The following is a 19,613-nucleotide window of genomic DNA, read 5'->3' on the forward strand; positions in this document are numbered from 1 at the left end:
TAAATCACTCTGACCATGAGGTCATGAGCACAATCAAAGCACTCCTGGCAGATGGCCATCCGGCCTTTGTTTAAAAGTTTCCAAGGAAGGAATTTCCACCACACACTGGCAGAGAGTTCCACTGTTGAACAGCTCATACGGTCAGGAAGTTCTTCCTCATGCTCAGGAGGAATCTCCTTTTCTGTAATTTGAACCCACTGCTCTGAGTCCTAGTTTCAAGGGCAGCAGAAAACAAGCCTGCTCCCTCTTCATGACACCCTTTCACATACAGTAGAGTCTCTCTTATCCAACACTCGCTTATCCAACGTTCTGGATTAGCCAACGCATTTTTGTAGTCAATGTTTTCAATACATCATGATATTTTTGTGCTACATAGCATTACTGCGTATTGAACTACTTTTTCTGTCAAATTTGTTGTATAACATGATGTTTTGGTGCTTAATTTGTAAAATCATAACCTAATTTGATGTTTAACAGGCTTTTCCTTAATCCCTCCTTATTATCCAACATATTCACTTATCCAACATTCAGCTGGCCCGTTTATGTTGGATAAGTGAGACTCTACTGTATTTATACATGCCGATCATGTCTCCTCTCAAGCTTCTCTTCTGCAGACTAAACATCCCCACCTCTTTAAGATGCTCCTCATAGGGATTCATGGTCTCCAGACCTTGGATCATTTTAGTTGTCCTCCTCTGGACACCTTCCGGATGCATAAATATGAAAGGCCAGCTAGGAATGAACTAGATAGGTTCCCGAAGTGCAAAGAAAATATAATTTAATACCAAAATCCGGATCATCCTGTGAAAAAAGCTGACAGGAAAACATCAGCTCATTTGAAATGGGGCCGGGCTGTGGCGCAGGCTGGTGAGCAGCCTGCTGCAATAAATCACTCTGACCATGAGGTCATGAGTTCGAGGCCAGCCCGTGACAGGGTGAGCACCCGTCAATTAAAAATAAAATATAGCCCCTGCTCGTTGCTGACCTAGCAACCCAAAAGATAGTTGCATCTATTGAGAAGGAAATAAGGTACCACTTATAAAAGTGGGGAGGCAAGTTTGACTAATTTACGACATTGGAATGAGGAAGTGCCGTCAGAGTGGATGATGAAGCAGCTGATCCCCCCTGTGGCCAGAATCGAACATCCCCTCAGGAGAAGGTTAAATTGCCTCTGCGTCTGTCTGTCTCTGTTCGATGTGTTTATGGGCATTGAATATTTGCTCTATATGTATATAATGTGATCTGCCCTGAGTCCCCTTCAGGGTGAGAAAGAAGGGCGGAATATAAATACTGCAAATAAATAAACAAATAAATAAATAAATTGTGGGAGTTGAAGTCCAAAACATCTGGTGGGAGGGCCAAAGTTTGCCCATGCCTGATCCACAGTGTTGAATTAATGCAGTTTGACTCCACTTTAATTGCCATGGAGTCATGGGAGCTGTAGAGTCTTTAGCCCTACCTACCTAAGATGACTTTTGCTTCATCCAACTGATAGTCAAAGGGGTGCGACATAGCTCTCCTCTATCTTTCAACCTTAAAATCGCTTCCAGGCCTCTAAAAGGGGGTACGGATAACAAATTTGATAAGTTCTTGCCCTTCTCCTTGGGCTATTTTAGTTGTATGGCAGATTAGAAGGGACTTCTAGTCAGTTGCTATTTTGGAAAAAAAACGGGCTTTGTATTGTCGAAGGCTTTTGCAGCTGGAATCATTGTGGCGCCGTGTGTTTTCTGGGCTGTATGGTCATGTTCCTTCCTGCCAACCTAGCAGAGAGCTCCCTCTATTAGCCCCAGCTTCTGCCAAGCTAGCAGTTCGAAAACATGCAAATGTGAGTAGATCAATAGGGAAGGTAACGGCGCTCCATGCAGTCATGCCGGCTACATGACCTTGGAGGTGTCTACGGACAACGCCGGCTCTTCGGCTTAGAAATGGAGATGAGCACCAACCCCCAGAGTCGGACACGACTGGACTTAATGTCAGGGGAAAACTTTATCTTTACTATGATCATGTTCTAGCAGGACTTTTACTGGGCTAAGTTTGATCCTAGAGGGTGGACGCGTCTGAATTGTCCTCAAACTCCCTAGAGCAGTGGTTCCCAACCTGTGGTCCATGGACCATCAGTGGTGCCCAAGAACTAAAATATGGTTCGTGGCCTCACTGTTACTACATCGACTGGTCTCACCAAATCCTCTTATATTGCCAATGCAATGGGGATGTCAGGCGGGGAGAGGCTGACTACCAACAAAAAGTGCAACAGCAAGCCTCCTGACTGCTACTTCTCCTCCTCCTCCTTCTCCCTGAGCGGAGTCGTTCCATGTGTCACCTGGAAGCTGGGTGCCTTGGTGTCTTTATTTTTAGGCCTGTTCCTGGGGTTATTTGGGGAGCTGATTCAGAAAATTGCATTGGATAAACCACATCAGCTCTAGATGATTAAATATGGTTTTCTGTGGGTGAGCAGATGGTGACTGCTGGATGTATCAGAAACTAGAGCTGATGTGGTCTATCCCATGCAGTTTTCTGAATCAGCACTCTGAATAACCAAACCAAATTTAAAGTTGACCGAAAAGTGATTTGGTACTAATGTTGGAAAGTGGTCCTTGGTCAAAAAAAGATTGGGAACCACTAGGACAAGAGGGTAGACATGTCTGAATTGTTCTTAAACTCCCTAGAGGGCTCAGGGATCATTCTGAATATTTTTTAAAAATTATTATATATAGTTGAGTATAAGCCTTGTTTTTCAGTCCTGTTTTAGGACTGAAAAAAAAAACCCTCCTTGGCTTATACTCAGGTGAGGGTCCTGGTGGGCTTATATTCAGGTTGGCTTATACTCAAGTATATATGGTATATTTATTATTTTTCTCTATTATTATTGGTATTGTTATATTTATTATTTTACTCTATTAATTATTATTATTACATTTATTATTTTACTCTATTATTGTTACTTTTACATTTATTTTACTCTATTTTTATTATTAATAATAATACATTTATTACTTTACTCTATTTATTATTACATTTATTATTTTCCTGCAATAATAATAATAATTATTATTACATTTATTATTTTACTCTATTTATTATTACATTTATTATTTTACTGCAATTATTATTATTATTATTATTACATTTATTATTTTACTCTATTTATTATTACATTTATTATTTTCCTGCAATTATTATTATTATTATTACATTTATTATTTTATTCTATTTATTATTACATTTATTATTTTCCTGCATTTATTATTACTATTATTATTACATTTATTATTTCACTCTATTATTATTAAAAGGATACCTAAGCACATTTACATTGAAGAAGACGGAAATAATGATTTAATCAGAGTTGAACAGTCATATCTTAAATTACAGTTTGATGTAAAGATTCAAAAACATTTAAACTACTGATGCCTCAATTAATGTAATTTTATTGTTATCTCGGCTTATACTGGAGTCAATGTTTTCCCAGTTTTTGGGGGATAAAATTAGGTGCCTCGGCTTATATTCGGGTCGGCTTATACTCGAGTATATAAGGTAAGCAATATTTGGGGAGGTGGGAATATGGTCTTTGATGGATTTTAATCTTGGACATTCTTAAAATTTAATATAATGTGATTTTACTTTGTAATGGTATCTGTTTTATATGAACTGTTGTTTTGTAGATTGTTTTATATGAATTGTTGTTTTTACATTGTTTTTAGGCATTGAATTTTTGCCTATTTACTGTAAGCCGCTTTGAGTCACCTCGGAGAGAAAGGCGGGGTAAAAGTGATGTAAATAAAATAAATAAATAAATTTGAGAGGCTTCAGTGTCCTCCATGCCTTAGATAATGGCTCATCCTTCTTGATAAGAAAACTTGCTACTTGCTGGTGGATTTTAAAATGCTTTAGTTATACATTTCTACTTTTAATGTTTCCTTTTTAGTTTCTTCTCTTCCATACTAGACAATATAATTCTCCACTTTAATTGCCACAGCTCTAATAAATAAAGGCATGGGGTTTGCAGATTTGTGAGCCATTTAACATTCCCAGACAGAGATCTCTAAGACCTCACTAAACTGCGAGTCTGAGAATTCCGTATAATGTAGCCATGGCGGTTTAATAGAAATCTACTCTATATACCTGTATAGAAGTCAACCTCATGTACTGTATAAGTTGAGTGCAAGTTTTGGAGCCAAAGTTATGGGTTTTGTTTTGATCCAAGGATAATTCCAAGGCAAAACTTGGGGGGCATTTAACAGTATTCCAACAGATCGGGAGAGCTCCAGGTTGGGGAAGGCTGTCATTGGCCATAGGGATGTCAAAACGGCAAGGGACAAGAAATTCCCCAGATCACACCACTTACATGGTAAGGTTTCTGCTCGGTTCTTTTGGATCATTATGCAGAGCTGTAGCACCAATTGAGGGGCGCTCTCGAGGAAAGTCTCCAGGAGACGCAGCATGTTGACGTCTGCATACTCGTACATCATAGCCCAATAAAAGCGCCGCTGGTGTTCCTTTTGTCTCTGGCTTTGGATCCCCAGGTACATTGTTCGGATATACCTGCAGGCAAGAAAGAAAAATCACGTAGCTGTGAGAGGATACCCTGTTTCCCCTAAAATAAGACATCCCCAGAAAATAAGACCTAGTAGAGGTTTTGCTGAATTGCTAAATATAAGGCCTCCCCTGAAAGTAAGACCTAGCAAAGTTTTTGTTTGGAAGCATGCCCAACGAACAGAACACCAGAGCATTCAGGATAGGTAAATGTACATACCATAGAGTGTTGTACATGGAAATATTGGTAGTAACAAGAAATTCTTGATAGGATTCACAGTTTGTCTGGTTATGCTGGTTTGTGATGATTACTGTACAGTATATAACAAATGCTCATTTTTTTGGTTCAACAATAAATGTGAATTTTTCTTCATGGAAAAATAAGTCATCCCCTGAAAATAAGACCTAGCGCATCTTTGGGAGCAAAAATTAATATAAGACACTGTTTTATTTTCAGGGAAACACGGTAGCAGGACCAGGTTGCAAAGGACACTCTTTCATTCATAAGCATATCAAAGAGTAGTCAAGGTCTGATTAATGAATAAGAACATCTGGGCTGGGAGATGTGCTGTAGTTTGCTTTTGCCTGAGCCCACTGGGAAGGCAGATTCTGCCCATCTTTTCTAGTTTCTCACTGGTTTTAATTGACTTACCGGTAATTGCTTTGCACTTTGAAATCAGGGCCCTTCCACACAGGTCTAAAACCTGAGATAAACCAGCACTTTAAATGTTCCAGTGAAAAAGTTTCTCTCTGTTGTTTTTCAAAGACTCATAGCTGTATCATAAATGTTATCTAAGAAGAAATATACCCTCTTCCCTCCCACACAGGATGCCCAGTTTCTTCTAAAGCCCCTTCCAAACAGCTGTATAAAATCCCACATTAACTGCTTTGAATTGGGTTATATGGCAGTGTGGACTTAGGGCCCTTCCAGACAGGCCCTATATCCCAGGATCTGATCCCAGGTTTTCTACTTTAGACCTGATTATGTCTCCACTGCCAGATAATCTGAGATAAACAGAAGACCTGGGATCAGATCCTGGGATACAGGGCCTGTCTGGAAAGGTCCTCAGATAACTAGGTTCAAAACAGCTATTGTGGATTATCTGCCTTGACATTCTGGGTGACATGGCTGTGTGGATGGGCCCTATGATGGACTCTCCCCACCTCAAGTATTTACATGAGAAATACAGTGAAATTTAACTAATTTACAACGTTGGAATGAGGAAGTGCGGTCAGAGTGGATGATGAAGCAGCTGCTCCCCCTGTGGCCAGAATCAAAATCCCCTCAGGAGAAGGTTAAATTGCCTCTGCGTCTGTCTGTCTGTCTATCTCTGTCTCGGTTCTATGTGTATATGGGCATTGAATGTTTGCCCTATGTGTGTATAATGTGATCTGCCCCAAGTCCCCTTCGGGGTGGGAAGGGCAGAATATAAATATGTAAATAAATAAATGTCATGCACAGCCAAACAGACAAATCAATGGGTCCTAAAGTAAATCAAACCCATGCTCTTCCTAGAAGCCAAGAGGAGCAAACTGAGGCCATCATACTTTGGACATATCGGGAGATGACACGACTCACTGGGAAAGATGAAAATGGAAAGAGGAAGAGGATGTTACAGATAGCTTGACTGAGTCAAGGAAAGCATGGTCCTTCCTTTCCCAGACCTGAGTAGGGCTGCTAATTGACAGGGTATCTTGGAGGTATCTTTTTCACAGGGATGCAATAAGTTGAAACCAACTTGACAGTTTATGATAACACCAAACAGGCTGGTCTCGTATGGCTACTTTCTTGGGTTTATATTTTCACCCATAAAGTATTGGATGGCCTGTTTATTTATAGGGTTTATTTGAGATTTAGGTGCTAAGGGGAAAGTATCTGAGTCTGGTAATGACTCAGATCTGCCACAAGGTGGTGGTCTGCTCTAATGAGAGCAAAACATGAAACCAGAGAGATCTGCCTGTTCCATTTCATTTTCAAGCTACACCATATTTTGGAGGCATTGGATTACTTTATACATTTTTGGTGCCTCTTTATTTACTATATTGTCGAAGGCTGTCATGGCTGGAATTACTCGGTTGCTGTGAGTTTTCGGGGCTGTATGTTCCAGAAGCATTCTCTCCTGACGTTTCGCCCACATCTATGGCAGGCATCCTCAGAGGCTGGGAGGTCTGTTGGAAACTAGGCAAGTGAGGTTTATGTATCTGTGGAATCTGTGGGAGACAGAATTCTTGTCTGCTTGAGGCAAGTGTGATTGTTGCAATTGGTCACCTTGCAGCTTCAAAGCCTGGCTGCTGCCTGCCTGGGGAATCCTTTGTTGGATGCTATATACTGTAGAGCAAGGGTCCCCAAACTAAGGCCCGTGGGCCGGAGGCGGCCCTCCAAGCTCATTGACCTGGCCCCTGTCCTAAACCTTAGACTTAGGGTTGACCTAAGTCTACCTGGTCTTTGGAGGTCTCTTTGCTTATCTATGGTCTTATGAGACCATCTAGATGGCTTTTGGAGGTCACTTTCCTTACCTATGGTCCCATGAGACTGTCTAGATGGCCTTTGGGGGCCCCTTTTCTTACCTATGGTCTTTTGAAACCATCTAGATGGTCTCTGAGGGTCCCTTTCCTTATCTATGGTCTTCTGATGGCCTGATGAGATCATCTAGATGGCCTTTGGGGGCCCCTTTCTTTACCTATGGTCTTATGAAACCATCTAGATGGTTTCTGAGGGTCCCTTTCCTTATCTATGGTCTTCTGATGGCCTGATGAGATCATCTAGATGGCCTTTGGGGGCCCCTTTCCTTACCTATGGTCTTATGAAACCATCTAGATGGTCTCTGGGGGTCCCTTTCCTTATCTATGGTCTTCTGATGGCCTGATGAGATCATCTAGATGGCCTTTGGGGGCCCCTTTTCTTACCTATGGTCTTTTGAAACCATCTAGATGGTTTCTGAGGGTCCCTTTCCTTATCTATGGTCTTCTGATGGCCTGATGAGATCATCTAGATGGCCTTTGGGGGCCCCTTTCTTTACCTATGGTCTTATGAAACCATCTAGATGGTTTCTGAGGGTCCCTTTCCTTATCTATGGTCTTCTGATGGCCTGATGAGATCATCTAGATGGCCTTTGGGGGCCCCTTTCCTTACCTATGGTCTTATGAAACCATCTAGATGGTCTCTGGGGGTCCCTTTCCTTATCTATGGTCTTCTGATGGCCTGATGAGATCATCTAGATGGCCTTTGAGGGTCTCTTTCCTTACCGATGTTCTTATGAGATCGTCTAGATCAGGGGTCCCCAAACTAAGATCCATGGGCCGGATGTGGCCCTCCAAGGTCACTTACCTGGCATCTGTCCTAAACTTTAGACTTAGGGTTGACCTAAATCTGAAACGACTTGAAGGCACACAACAACAACTATCTTAAGTTTGGAATATTTCATCATACTCTGGCCCCCCATCACTCTGAGGGACTGTGAATCAGCCCTCCACTTAAAAAGTTTGAGGACCCCTGCTGTAGAGTCTCGCTCATCCAACATAAATGGGCCGGCAGAACGCTGGATAAGCAAAAATGTTGGATAATAAGAAAAGACTATTAAACGTCCAATTATGTTATGATTTTACAAATTAAGCACCAAAACGTTATGTTTTACAATAAGTCTGCCACTTGTTTGGGAGTGTTGCTGCTCCTGTGTTGTTGTTGGGCGTGTTGGCCCACTAGAGAAACAGTTGTGGATCTGGGCAGGAGGAAGACTGCGTTGGATAACACAGGAAGTTGGATAAGTGAGACTCCACTCTATATCCCTTCCTGCATCTGCTGCAGGTAAGACAGAGAATGTATTTTGAGAGAATGTATTGCCAACCCTACACATTCATTGGGTTAGGGACAGAGTGTGAGGATTTGTAAAAGAGGCACCATGATGCGGTGAGTTGACTGGAAAGGGCATGTGTCGACAGCTGATTGGCTGAGCCAGTCAGGAGCCAGAATTCCGATTGGCTGCTGTCTCTAGCTTGGTGCTGAGACAAACGGTTTTAACTGCCACTTTCATCTCAGAGAGGGAAGAGAGCGCTGACTGGAAATTGTCAGGAAGGAAATGGCTGCCATACTCTCCGAAGCCAGATTATTTATAAGGCAAATGAGGCATATTTAAAGATTGTTTAATGGGACTGTTTATTCCCTATGTGTTCTGTGTGAATTCAGAAAGACTGCTATATATATTGTTGCCCTGTTGTTGATCTTTTGAACTGGGATAATTATACTTTTGGAGCCCCTGGTTGTGCAGTGTGTTAAACTTCCTGACCAAAAGGTCACAGGTCCGAACCTGGGGAGCGGAGTGAGCGCCCGCTGTTAGCTCCAGCTCCTGCCAACCTAGCAGTTCGAAAACATGCAAATGTGAGTAGATCAATAGGTACTGCTCCAGAGGGAAGGTAACAGCGCTCCATGCAGTCATGCCAGCCAAATGATCTTGGAGGTGTCTACGGACAACGCCGGCTCTTCAGCTTAGAAATGGAGATGAGCACCAACCTCCAGAGTCAGATACGACTGGACTTAACATCAGGGGAAACCTTTACCTTTACCTAAAGATACTGTTGATAGGAGCCCTGGTGGCAAAGTGTCCTAAAGTGCTGAGCTGCTGAACTTGCAGACCGAAAGGCCCCAGGTTCGAACCCGGGGAGCGGAGTGAGCGCCCACTGTTAGCTCCAGCTCCTGCCAACCTAGCAGTTCGAAAACATGCAAATGTGAGTAGATCAATAGGTACCGCTCCAGCGGGAAGGTAACAGCGCTCCATGCAGTCATGCCAGCCACATGACCTTGGAGGTGTCTACGGACAACGCTGGCTCTTCAGCTTAGAAATGGAGATGGGCACCAACCCCCAGAGTCGGACACGACTGGACTTAACGTCAGGGGAAACCTTTACCTTTACCTATAGATACTGTTACTTGTTACACAACCCTGAGTGACACTTTATTATACTGCAGGGTTTATCTTGATTCAGAAACTGTGGTAAAGCTTCTATTTATTTATTTCTACAACCTGCAACACAGAGAACCCTAGTGAAAGCGAAAAACTGCAGGAAATGGGATTCTATATAAACAATAGAAAGAAACTCCAATGGTTACAGCTCTTTGATGGTGGAGTATGCCACTGTCTGGGAGTGCGGTGGAATCACATCCTCTGGAAGAATCTGGATGGCCATCTGTCGGGAGTGCTTTCATAGGGTAGTTTGGACTGGATGACCTTTGGGGTCCCTTCCAACTCTATGATTCTGTGAAAAAGTGGGACACGGCTATATTCAACTGGAAAACGGAAATAGCACCGAGCTCCGCGGCTTTTGGTCTTTCTAGGCTTTCCCCGAGAAGTTCCTCCACAAGAGCTGGGGGGTGAAAAAAAAGAAGTCTGAGCTAATTATGAGACGAGCCATAGGGAATGTGCACATCATGCGTCTCCTAGCAACTATACTACCGTCGCTCTCAAACAAAGCCAAAGACATTAAATTTTCGGAAGAGAGGAAAGGCCCTTAGAAGCCACCAGGCAAAACATCCAAAATATCCAAGGCATGGGCCAACTTTGGCCCTCCAGGTGTTTTGGACTTCAACTCCCACCATTCCTAACAGCCTCAGGCCCTTTCCTTTTACCCCTCAGCCGCTTAAGCGGCTGAGGGGTAAAAGGAAGGGGTCTGAGGCTGTTAGGAATGATGGGAGTTGAAGTCCAAAACACTTGGAGGGCCAAAGTTGGCCCATGCCTTGCATATGGACAAGTTGGACACATTTTTCAAGACAGTGCTCTCGCCCTGGGATTTCTTCCCTGATCCCAAGGAACCCTAATGCTAACACATTTCCATCGCTTCCTGTGCAAGCCCATCCTCAGTGTTGTATGAGGGTTGAATGAAAAGTAATGCCTCCGCCTTCGTTACTTGGGTTTGGATGGGAATATTTTAATAAATCAAACGCAGAAACAATCCTTAGAATGTGCTCTTTAACTACCACTATTCACTTTCCCACATCATCACCAGACAATTGGATACACTTCTGCCAATGATGAAGCCATCATGGAAGAAGTCAACACTCTGTTTCCGCAACCGACATCTCACAGTCCCCATCGTGCACAGATCTTCTGACAGCCAAGCAAAGCAATAATGTGACCCACACATTCTTGTGAAATGCCGATTATGCTTGAAATTTCTCTCTGAGTGATATGACTGAATCAATCTGTCAACCTTTTGCTTGTGAAACTCGGTGGTTGCTGTCACAGGATGTCCAACTCTTTGTTTGTCACGCAAGTCAGATGTTCCCACCTCAACATCTTTAAACTTACTCGCCCAACAACGCACAGGACTCACATCAACACAATCACCATAAACAGCTTGCATTCTCTGATGAATCTCCTTTGGGGTGACACCTTCTGCTGTCAAGAATTCAATGACTGCACATTGCTTAAATCGCATTGACTGACTATCTGTGTGGGGTTCCATACTTCGCACTTTAACAACACAACCGTTCAATGCTAAGGCTTCCTGCCAAATGGAACTGCAGAGGAGAGTCTACTGAATAAGCCAGTACCTGCCGCAGACCAGTACTACCATCTGTTGAGGAATTACGAAGGTGGAGGCAATACTTTTCATTCAACCCTAGAAGAACGATTTCTTAAAAAAATCAAAATAAATCTGCCTCCGTTTGCACTTGGGTTAATCAATGGCTGATTAACTCCACTTAGCTGGTGTGTTTCTCAGTGTTAGCTAACCTTGTTCCTCAGCAGTTTGCAGCAAATGGCAAATGTTCGCATCCTGGAACAAATGTTTGCGGAGTGTCTAGACTCGGCTTGACAAATGTGTTGGTAAACTTGACTGGATGGCTTGGCAATCAATGAGCAAGGAAAATCTTCAGGAGAAGCTTTAGCCGGATCACGGGAAAGTGAAACAGAACCCCATCTTTATTGCAGTCTGATGTATTGGTATGAATTTTTTATATAGTACACCGCTTTGAATCCCACCCATGGGAGAAAAATGGGCTAGAAATGAATTAATAATAATAATAATAATAATAATCATCATCAGCATTAGCATCAGCATCATCTTCCAATACCCTGAAACCTAGTTTCACTTCTTGGTAGAGCCTGGAGCCCAGGAAAGGTAATTGATAAACTGTTTCACATATTGCAATCTTTAAAATAACTTATTATTTCGGTTGCTGTGAGTTTTCTGGGCTGTCTGGCCACGTTCCAGAAGCATTCTCTCCTGACGTTTTGCCCACATCTATAGCAGACAGCCTCAGAGGTTGTGAGGTCTGTTGGAAACTAGGCAAATAGGGTTTATATTGTCAGGGGATGATGGGAGGCGGAGTGGATTCCAAAATTCATCATCCCGGTCTCACCTCCTTCTCCAGACTGTATTCCCATGCGGAGAATCAGCACTGGTCAAACAAACACTCCAGCAGGCGAAGGGTCAGTTGTTTAACTGTTGTTTAACTTTATTTACATAATCTATTTACAGTTGCATTTCTCGGCTTCAGAGCATAGCATTCATAGTCCATCTCCAGAGAACACTCAAGCCAAACTCCACAGAGATTAGATAACAACATTCCTCAGTCCGGAGGAAGTTCCAACCCTCAAAAGGCCGGAAATCAAGCCTAACAGGTCACAGTAATCACAACAGGCTGTCAGTCAAAACTAGCCTGCTGTTAACTATTTCATTACTGAAAATACACACTCTAGCTCATCAGCAGTAAAAACTTGATTTACATTTCATACAAATACAACCATACTCCAACATATATATCTGTGGAATAATGTCCAGGGTGTGAGAAAGAACTCTTGTCTGTTTAAGGCAAGGGTGAATGTTGCAATTGGCCAGCTTGATGAGCACTGAATAGCCTTTCAGCTTCAAAGCCTGGCTGCTTCTGCCTGGGGATCCTTTGTAGGAAGGCCCTGATTGTTGTCTGTCTGGAATTCCCTTGTTTTTTGAGTGTTGTTCTTTATTTACTGTCCTGATTTTAGAGTTTTTTTAATTACTGGTAGTCAGATTTTGTTCATTTTCGCCATGAGAAGGGCAGGGTATAACTACTTGAAACAAAAAACAAACAAACAAATAAAGGAGCTTCCATCACATTCTGAGGCAGAGAGTTCCGTGTAAGCTATATTGTTGGACACCTCCAAATTACCCAACTGGTTGCCATGGCTGAAAGAGGATTCAAGCCTTGGCCCACCAGAGTCTTAGTCCAACGTTCAGCCAACTTCCTCTCTCTCAACTTTATATCTATGCACACAGACACAGACACCCGTAATTTTAAAAGCTGAGCCTTGTATGTGTACGAAAAACTGCCACGATGGCTGTATCATCGCTACCATCGCCCACAACACATCACACGGCAGCAGCGTGAGCCTTGGCACGAGCCAGAGCTTGAATCATGTGCTGTTCCGCCCCCGTCATTTAGGAAGACCAAAGCCCTGCCTGACAAAAATAACTGAATGCTAAACTGCAAAAGGTGTGAAGCTATTGCTCAGCAAGTAACGGCAGCATGTGACATGGTTAGATCATGACGCCAAAACTATTTGTCATTAATAATTATGGAACAGCTAGAACAGGCATGGGCAAACTTGGGCTCTCCAGGTGTTTTGGACTTCAACTCCCACCATTCCTAACAGCCTCAGGCCCTTTCCTTTTCCTCCTCAGCCGCTTAAGGCTGTTAGGAATGGTGGGAGTTGAAGTCCAAAACACCTGGAGAGCCCAAGTTTGCCCATACCTGAGCTAGAATGTCTTCAGAGAAGGATGACCCAAATGGTCAAACAATGAATCCATCTGAAGAGTGGCTGAGATATGCTTAGCTTGGAGAAGAGAAGTCTGAGAAGGGACATAATAGCCAAAGAGTGTTGGCACTGGTACCTCATCAAATCACAACTCCTATTATTCCATAGCATTGAGCCATGGCAGTTAAGGTGGTGACAAACTGCATTCATTCTGTAGTGCAGATACACCACCGTATTCCTCCATAGCCCAAGATATTTTTCTCTGACTTGAATGGCCGGTTTTGTTCTCTCAGACTTTTATACTTAAAATCACTGACAAAAACAAAAGTTTATTTGGGGCAAAAAAGAACTATACTTTGCCCATCCTTGCTTTGGGGTGCTATAGGTACGGCTAGAAGAATCCATGGCAGTATCATACTGAATCTGCTCTAGCTTTGATACCAGGCGTTAAAGGAGCTATCCAAGGTGCTGAACCTATTTTAGGGGTAAGAGGATGCAGAACCTTGGAGAGCTCCTTCTGCAATAGTTCCGAGTGTGGAATTCTGCTCTTGCCACACTCATTCACACTGTCCAGACGGAGCCCTTGGTGGCATAGTGGGTTAAAGCCTTGTGACTTGAAGGTTGGGTATCTGACCTGAAGGCTGCCAGGTTAGAATCCAACCCAAGGAGAGCGTGGATGAGCTCCCTCTATCAGCTCTAGCTCCATGCGGAGACATGAGAGAAGCCTCCCACAAGGATGGTAAAAACATCAAAACATCCGGGCATCTCCTGGGCAACGTCCTTGCAGACGGCCAATTCTCTCACACCAGAAGCGACTCAAGTTGCTCCTGACACGGAAAAAAAAAAACTGTCCAGACATAACTTAAAAATTGTAGAATTATAAAGTTGGAAGAGATCCAAAAGGCCATTTCAGTTTAACCCCATTCTGCCATGTAAGAAGACACAATACAAGACAGATGGCCATCCAGCTTCTGTTCAAAAACCTCAAGAGAAGGAGACTTCAGCAGACTCCCAGGCAGCAGCATGTTGCATTGCCAAACAGCTCTTACCCTTGGGAAATTGTTCTTGATGGTAATGTCTGGATAAAATTCTGGATCTAGGATGGGGAACTGGTATACTAGTTGACTTCATTTTCTTTCAGTTTGGTAGATTTAAATAAATACTGCAGGACCTATGAGTTGTTTTGTGCCTTCAAGTCTCTTCTGATCTATGATAATGTCAAGGCAATAGGGTTTTTTTGGGAAAATTTATCCCATGGGGTCCCTTGCAAGGCCCACTGAAGAAAGAACGGAGGGAGTGTAACTCTGTTAGATGGGTTACACTCCTTCAGTTTGGAGGTCCTCCTGGATTCAGCTCTGAGCCTGGAAGCCCAGGTATATCAACTGTAGCCAGGAGTACTTTTGTGTGTTTTAAAAGGAATTTTAATTGTATTTATGATATTTTAACTGCATTTTAACCTAACACAGAGATTACTAATTGGTTGTTTTTTAAATTTATGTATTTGTTTTGTTTTAAATTGGCCAAAGTGTGTGGTTGTTAGCCACCTTGAGTTCCCTCAGGGAGAAAGGCAGGGTATAAATAAAGTGAAAAAATAAATAATTCTTCGAGGCTGAGAGTGTATGAATTGCCCAAGATGTCACAACATCTGTTATAGAACTTCAATATGCCGATGATAATGTAGTCTGTGCGCATTCTGAAGAAGACCTACAAGCCACTCTAAACACCTTTGCAGAAGCATATGAGAAGCTTGGCCTCTCATTGAACATCGAGGAAACCAAAGTGCTCTTCCAGCAGTCATCAGCCAATCCCTCTGCAATGCCAGGAATACAACTTAATGGTGTAACATTAGAAAATGTTGGCCACTTCCGCTACCTTGGCAGCCACCTCTCCACAAAAGTCAACATTGACACCGAAATACAACGCCGCCTGAGCTCTGTGAGTGCAGCATTTTTCCGAATGAAGCAGAGAGTGTTTATGGATTGGGACATTCGTAGGGATACCAAGGTGGTTGTTTATAATGCTATTGTCCTCCCAACCCTGTTATACGCCTGCGAAACGTGGACTGTCTACAGACGTCACACTCAACTCCTGGAAAGATTCCATCAGCATTGCCTCCAAAAAATCCTGTAAATCTCTCAGGAAGACAGCTGGACAAATGTCAGCGTGATGGGAGAAGCAAAGACCACCAACATTGAAGCGATGCTCCTACACCATCAACTCCGCTGGACTGGCCACGTTGTTCGAATGCCTGATCACCATCTCCCAAAGCTGTTACTATACTCCCTACTCAAGAATGAAAAATGAAATGTTGGTGGACAGGAAAAGAGATTTAAAGATGGGCTTAAAGCTAACCTTAAAAACTGGGGCATAGACACTGAAAATTGGGAAGCCCTGGCCCTTGAGCGCTCTAGCTGGAAGTCAGGTGTGACCAGCAGTGCTGTGGAATTTGAAAAGGCACAACTGGGGGGTGAAAGGGAGAAATGTGCCAAATGTGCTCATCAAGCCAACCCTGACCAGTGTTGGAAAAATGTCATCCTGTACTGCTTAAGTCTCCATGGTTAGATAGGAAGCCTAGAAAAGAGTTAGGGACACCTTCCCCAGTTCCATGTATGCTTTGATTAGGCTTCGCTATTGTTTCCTCCTTCCTGTCCTATTTAGGTCAAACCACCCCTTTGATACTTTAGAAATGTGATCTCTCCTAGGGCTTTGACGTAGCTTCCCCAATTTGGCTTTTGGAATATTTATGGCCCTAGAGAAGAAGCAACCCACGAGGCTTGGTCGCCATTCCTGCTTCCTGCTTTGTTCCAGAGAGAGGACGCACTTTTTCCGCTCTACTAGTCAAGATGTAGCTATCTATACCTTTGTTATTTTGATCCGTCTATGTGTATTAGAACAGGATAGATTAGCTAGTTAGCTCCAAACCTTTTCTATCCACCAATGGATTTCTTTTTACCTCAATAAATGCTTTTAAACTTTTATTTATTTATTTATTAAACTTGTATACCGCTACTCCCAGTTTGGCTCGGAGCGGTTTACAGAAATATATTAAAACAATACACTTAGCTTTAAAATAACAATAAAAACAATAAAAACAACAATAAAAGCAACAATAAAAACAGACATAGCCCCGAGTTTTTTAAAGCTAACTTTGCATTCCTTTGCCTTCCTGCAGACACAGAGGCCTTCCAAAACTCACACTGCGTAAGTCTCACCGCTGCATTCTTCTCTGCTATTTTAATGGGAATTTACCTCATAAAGAAGCTGATTAGAGCTTAACGGCTCTTTAATTCCCAATAATCAGGAGTGCCTTCCACCTGGAAACCAATGTCCTCACTGTGGAAGAACATGCAGGTCAAGAATAGGGCTCCCCAGTCACTTGCATATCCACCACCAAGATACTTCACTTGGAAGGCCATCATACTTGGACAACGAGGGATTGCCTAAGTAAAGTAAAGTAAGGAAGCAAGTAAAGTATGAATTGCCCAAGATAATCCAATGGGTTTCCTTGGGTGAGCAGGGATTCAAACTCAGGTCTCCCTGGCCCTGGTCCAACATTCGAACCACAACATCATGTTGGTCCTTAGCACCTATGAAGCTATGGTAGGCCTTCCGCTTTCGTGTGGGTGGAAACAATGGAGAATATTATTATTATTATTATTAACATTATTATTGTTATATTTATTTACTCCCTGCTTTCTCTCTCCACAAGGAGACTCAAAGCGGCTTTATCAATGTGATGCCTTCCATTGGCTGTGCTAAAGAGGATGAGAACGGTAGCCAAACACAGCTGCTGGGCAACAGGTTGAGGAAGCTGTTTTGGATGCTCTTCTGATGCAATTGCATCAGCTGCCATTTGAGAGGAAAGGAATGAGGAGGGGGGGGGGATCCTGAATATGAGTCTAATTCAAATGTTTCCACTAGAGGGCAGATGAAAACATAACTTGTGTGCCAGATCTTTCCACTTTCAAACAGAAGCTTCCTTCGGGGAGATTAGAGAAGGTTGACCCTCAAATTCAAGAAGAGGAGCCATGCTTTTGCTTTTGCATTTCTTAAGAGCTCTAATATGCCACGAATGCTGGCTGGGTAAGGAAGCTTGGCCACCAGTCAGCCCATGGCGGCTCTCCTCAGAGACCGTTTATTGCAACCATACCATTTGTCAGAAGGAAAAATGGGTTACGCTTATTTTAGTATAAACTTTGCTTTCAAGAGATTTATGGCATCCCCAGAGAGCAGCTGTTAGTTAGCTTCCACGTCATTGCAGGGTGGTGAATCTGCTTTTGGCTTCAGTACAAACGTGAAAAGGTGCTAAATTGTAGACTCATAGCTTTGGAAGGGTCTGCAGAGGTCATCGAGTGTGACTTTTAACTCAGTACAAAAATATCATCTACCCTGTTTTCCCAAAAATAAGACATCCCTTGAAAATAAGACCTACCGTTTCCCCCCGAAAATAAGACAGTGTCTTATATTAATTTTTGCTCCCATAGATGTGCTAGGTCTTATTTTCAGGGGATGTCTTATTTTTCCATGAAGAACCATTCACATTTATTGTTGAACAAAAAAATGAACATTATATACTGTACAGTAGTTGTCATCACAAACCAGCATAACCAGACAAACTGTGAATCCTATCAAGAATTTCTTGTTACTTACTACCAATATTTCCATGTACAACTGGTATGTACATTTACCAATCCTGCATGCTCTGGTGTTCTGATTGGCAGGCGCTGGGCATGCTTCCAAACAAAAACTTTGCTAGGTCTTACTTTCAGGGGAGGCCTTGTATTTAGCAATTCAGCAAAACTTCTACTAGGTCTTATTTTTCGGGGATGTCTTATTTTCGGGGAAACAGGGTAGTAGAGGTTTTGCTGAATTGCTAAATATAAAGCCTCCCCCGAAAGTAAGACCTAGCAAAGTTTTTGTTTGGAAGTATGCCCGCCGAAGAGAACACCAGAGCATGCAGGATTGGTAAATGTACGTACCATAGATTGATGTACATGGAAATAATAGTAGTAACAAGAAATTCTTGACAGTTTGTCTGGTTATGCTGGTTTGTAATGACAACTACTGTACCGTATATAATAAATGTTCATTTCTTTATTCAACAATAAATGTGAGTTCTTCTTCATGGAAAAATAAGACATCCCCTGAAATTAAGACCTAGTGCATCTTTGGGAGCAAAATTTAATATAAGACTGTCTTATTTTTGGGGATAACACGGTAAGGCCTAAAATGATGGGAAGGGGAGCCTGGGAAGCGCCCCCCCCCCAATAATGGGTTGGATAGAAAATGAATCTTTCAGCATCCCAGAGCAAAAACAGAAATCCACCCTCCCAAATTTGGGAGGCTCCCAAAACACAGATCGGGGCCCTACTGAAATCTGGGATACCAAAACGGATCACAGTTCATCCGGAATGCACAAGCCTACTCTCCAATACCTCTGATGAAATGCCAAACTCTAATGAATGCCAAACTCTAGTTCTCCAAGTGTTTTGGGCTTCAACTCCCAGATGACTTAGATGCATTGGCCACAGATCAGAGATTCTGGGAGCAGAAGCCTAAAACACAAGAAAGAATCATAGACTCCTACAGACTACAATAGCCATTCCGCTGGACTGGCCACGTTGTCCGAATGCCTGAATGAGGGATAGCTAACACTCCAGAAGACAGGAGCAGAATTCAAAACGATCTTGACAGACTAGAGAGATGGGCCAAAACTAACAAAATGAAGTTCAACAGGGACAAATGCAAGATACTTCAGTTCGGCAGAAAAAATGGAAATCAAAGATACAGAATGGGGGACGCCTGGCTTGACAGCAGTGTGTGCGAAAAAGACCTTGGAGTCCTTGTGGACAACAAGTTAAACATGAGCCAACAATGTGATGCGGCAGCTTAAAAAGCCAATGGGATTCTGGCCTGCATCAATAGGGGTATAGCGTCTAGATCCAGGGAAGTCATGATCCCCTCTATTCTGCCTTGGTCAGACCACACCTGGAATCACACTGTGTCCAATTTTGAAGGGAGATGTTGACAAGCTGGAAAGCGTCCAGAGGAGGGCGACTAAAATGATTAAGGGTCTGGAGAACAAGCCCTATGAGGAGCGGCTTAAAGAGCTGGGCATGTTTAGCCTGCAGAAGAGAAGGCTGAGAGGAGACATGATAGCCATGTACAAATACATGAAGGGAAGTCATAGGGAGGAGGGAGCAAGCTTGTTTTCTGCTGCCCTGCAGACTAGGACGCAAGGGAACAATGGCTTCAAACTACAGGAAAGGAGATTCCACCTGAACATCAGGAAGAACTTCCTCACAGTGAGAAGGGCTGTTCGACAGTGGAACTCTCTCCCCCGGTCTGTGGTGGA

General features: G+C 42.9%; 1 protein-coding gene across 2 annotated transcripts in view; it reads right to left on the bottom strand.

The window, feature by feature from the left end:
* xkr6 (XK related 6) overlaps positions 1-19,613 on the bottom strand; it is a 221,779-nt gene that overhangs the window by 58,015 nt on the left and 144,151 nt on the right. For both annotated transcript variants that reach the window (XR_010002463.1, XM_062969426.1), the window contains exon 2: positions 4,346-4,542. Coding sequence is in view for 1 of the 2 variants with exons in the window: in XM_062969426.1 (XP_062825496.1) it covers positions 4,346-4,542 (197 nt within the window). In the remaining variant the exon portion in view is untranslated. The remainder of the gene's footprint in view (positions 1-4,345; positions 4,543-19,613) is intronic.

The sequence above is a fragment of the Anolis carolinensis genome, chromosome 1 (genome assembly GCF_035594765.1).
Source record: "Anolis carolinensis isolate JA03-04 chromosome 1, rAnoCar3.1.pri, whole genome shotgun sequence".
NCBI classification, from domain to species: domain Eukaryota; kingdom Metazoa; phylum Chordata; class Lepidosauria; order Squamata; family Dactyloidae; genus Anolis; species Anolis carolinensis.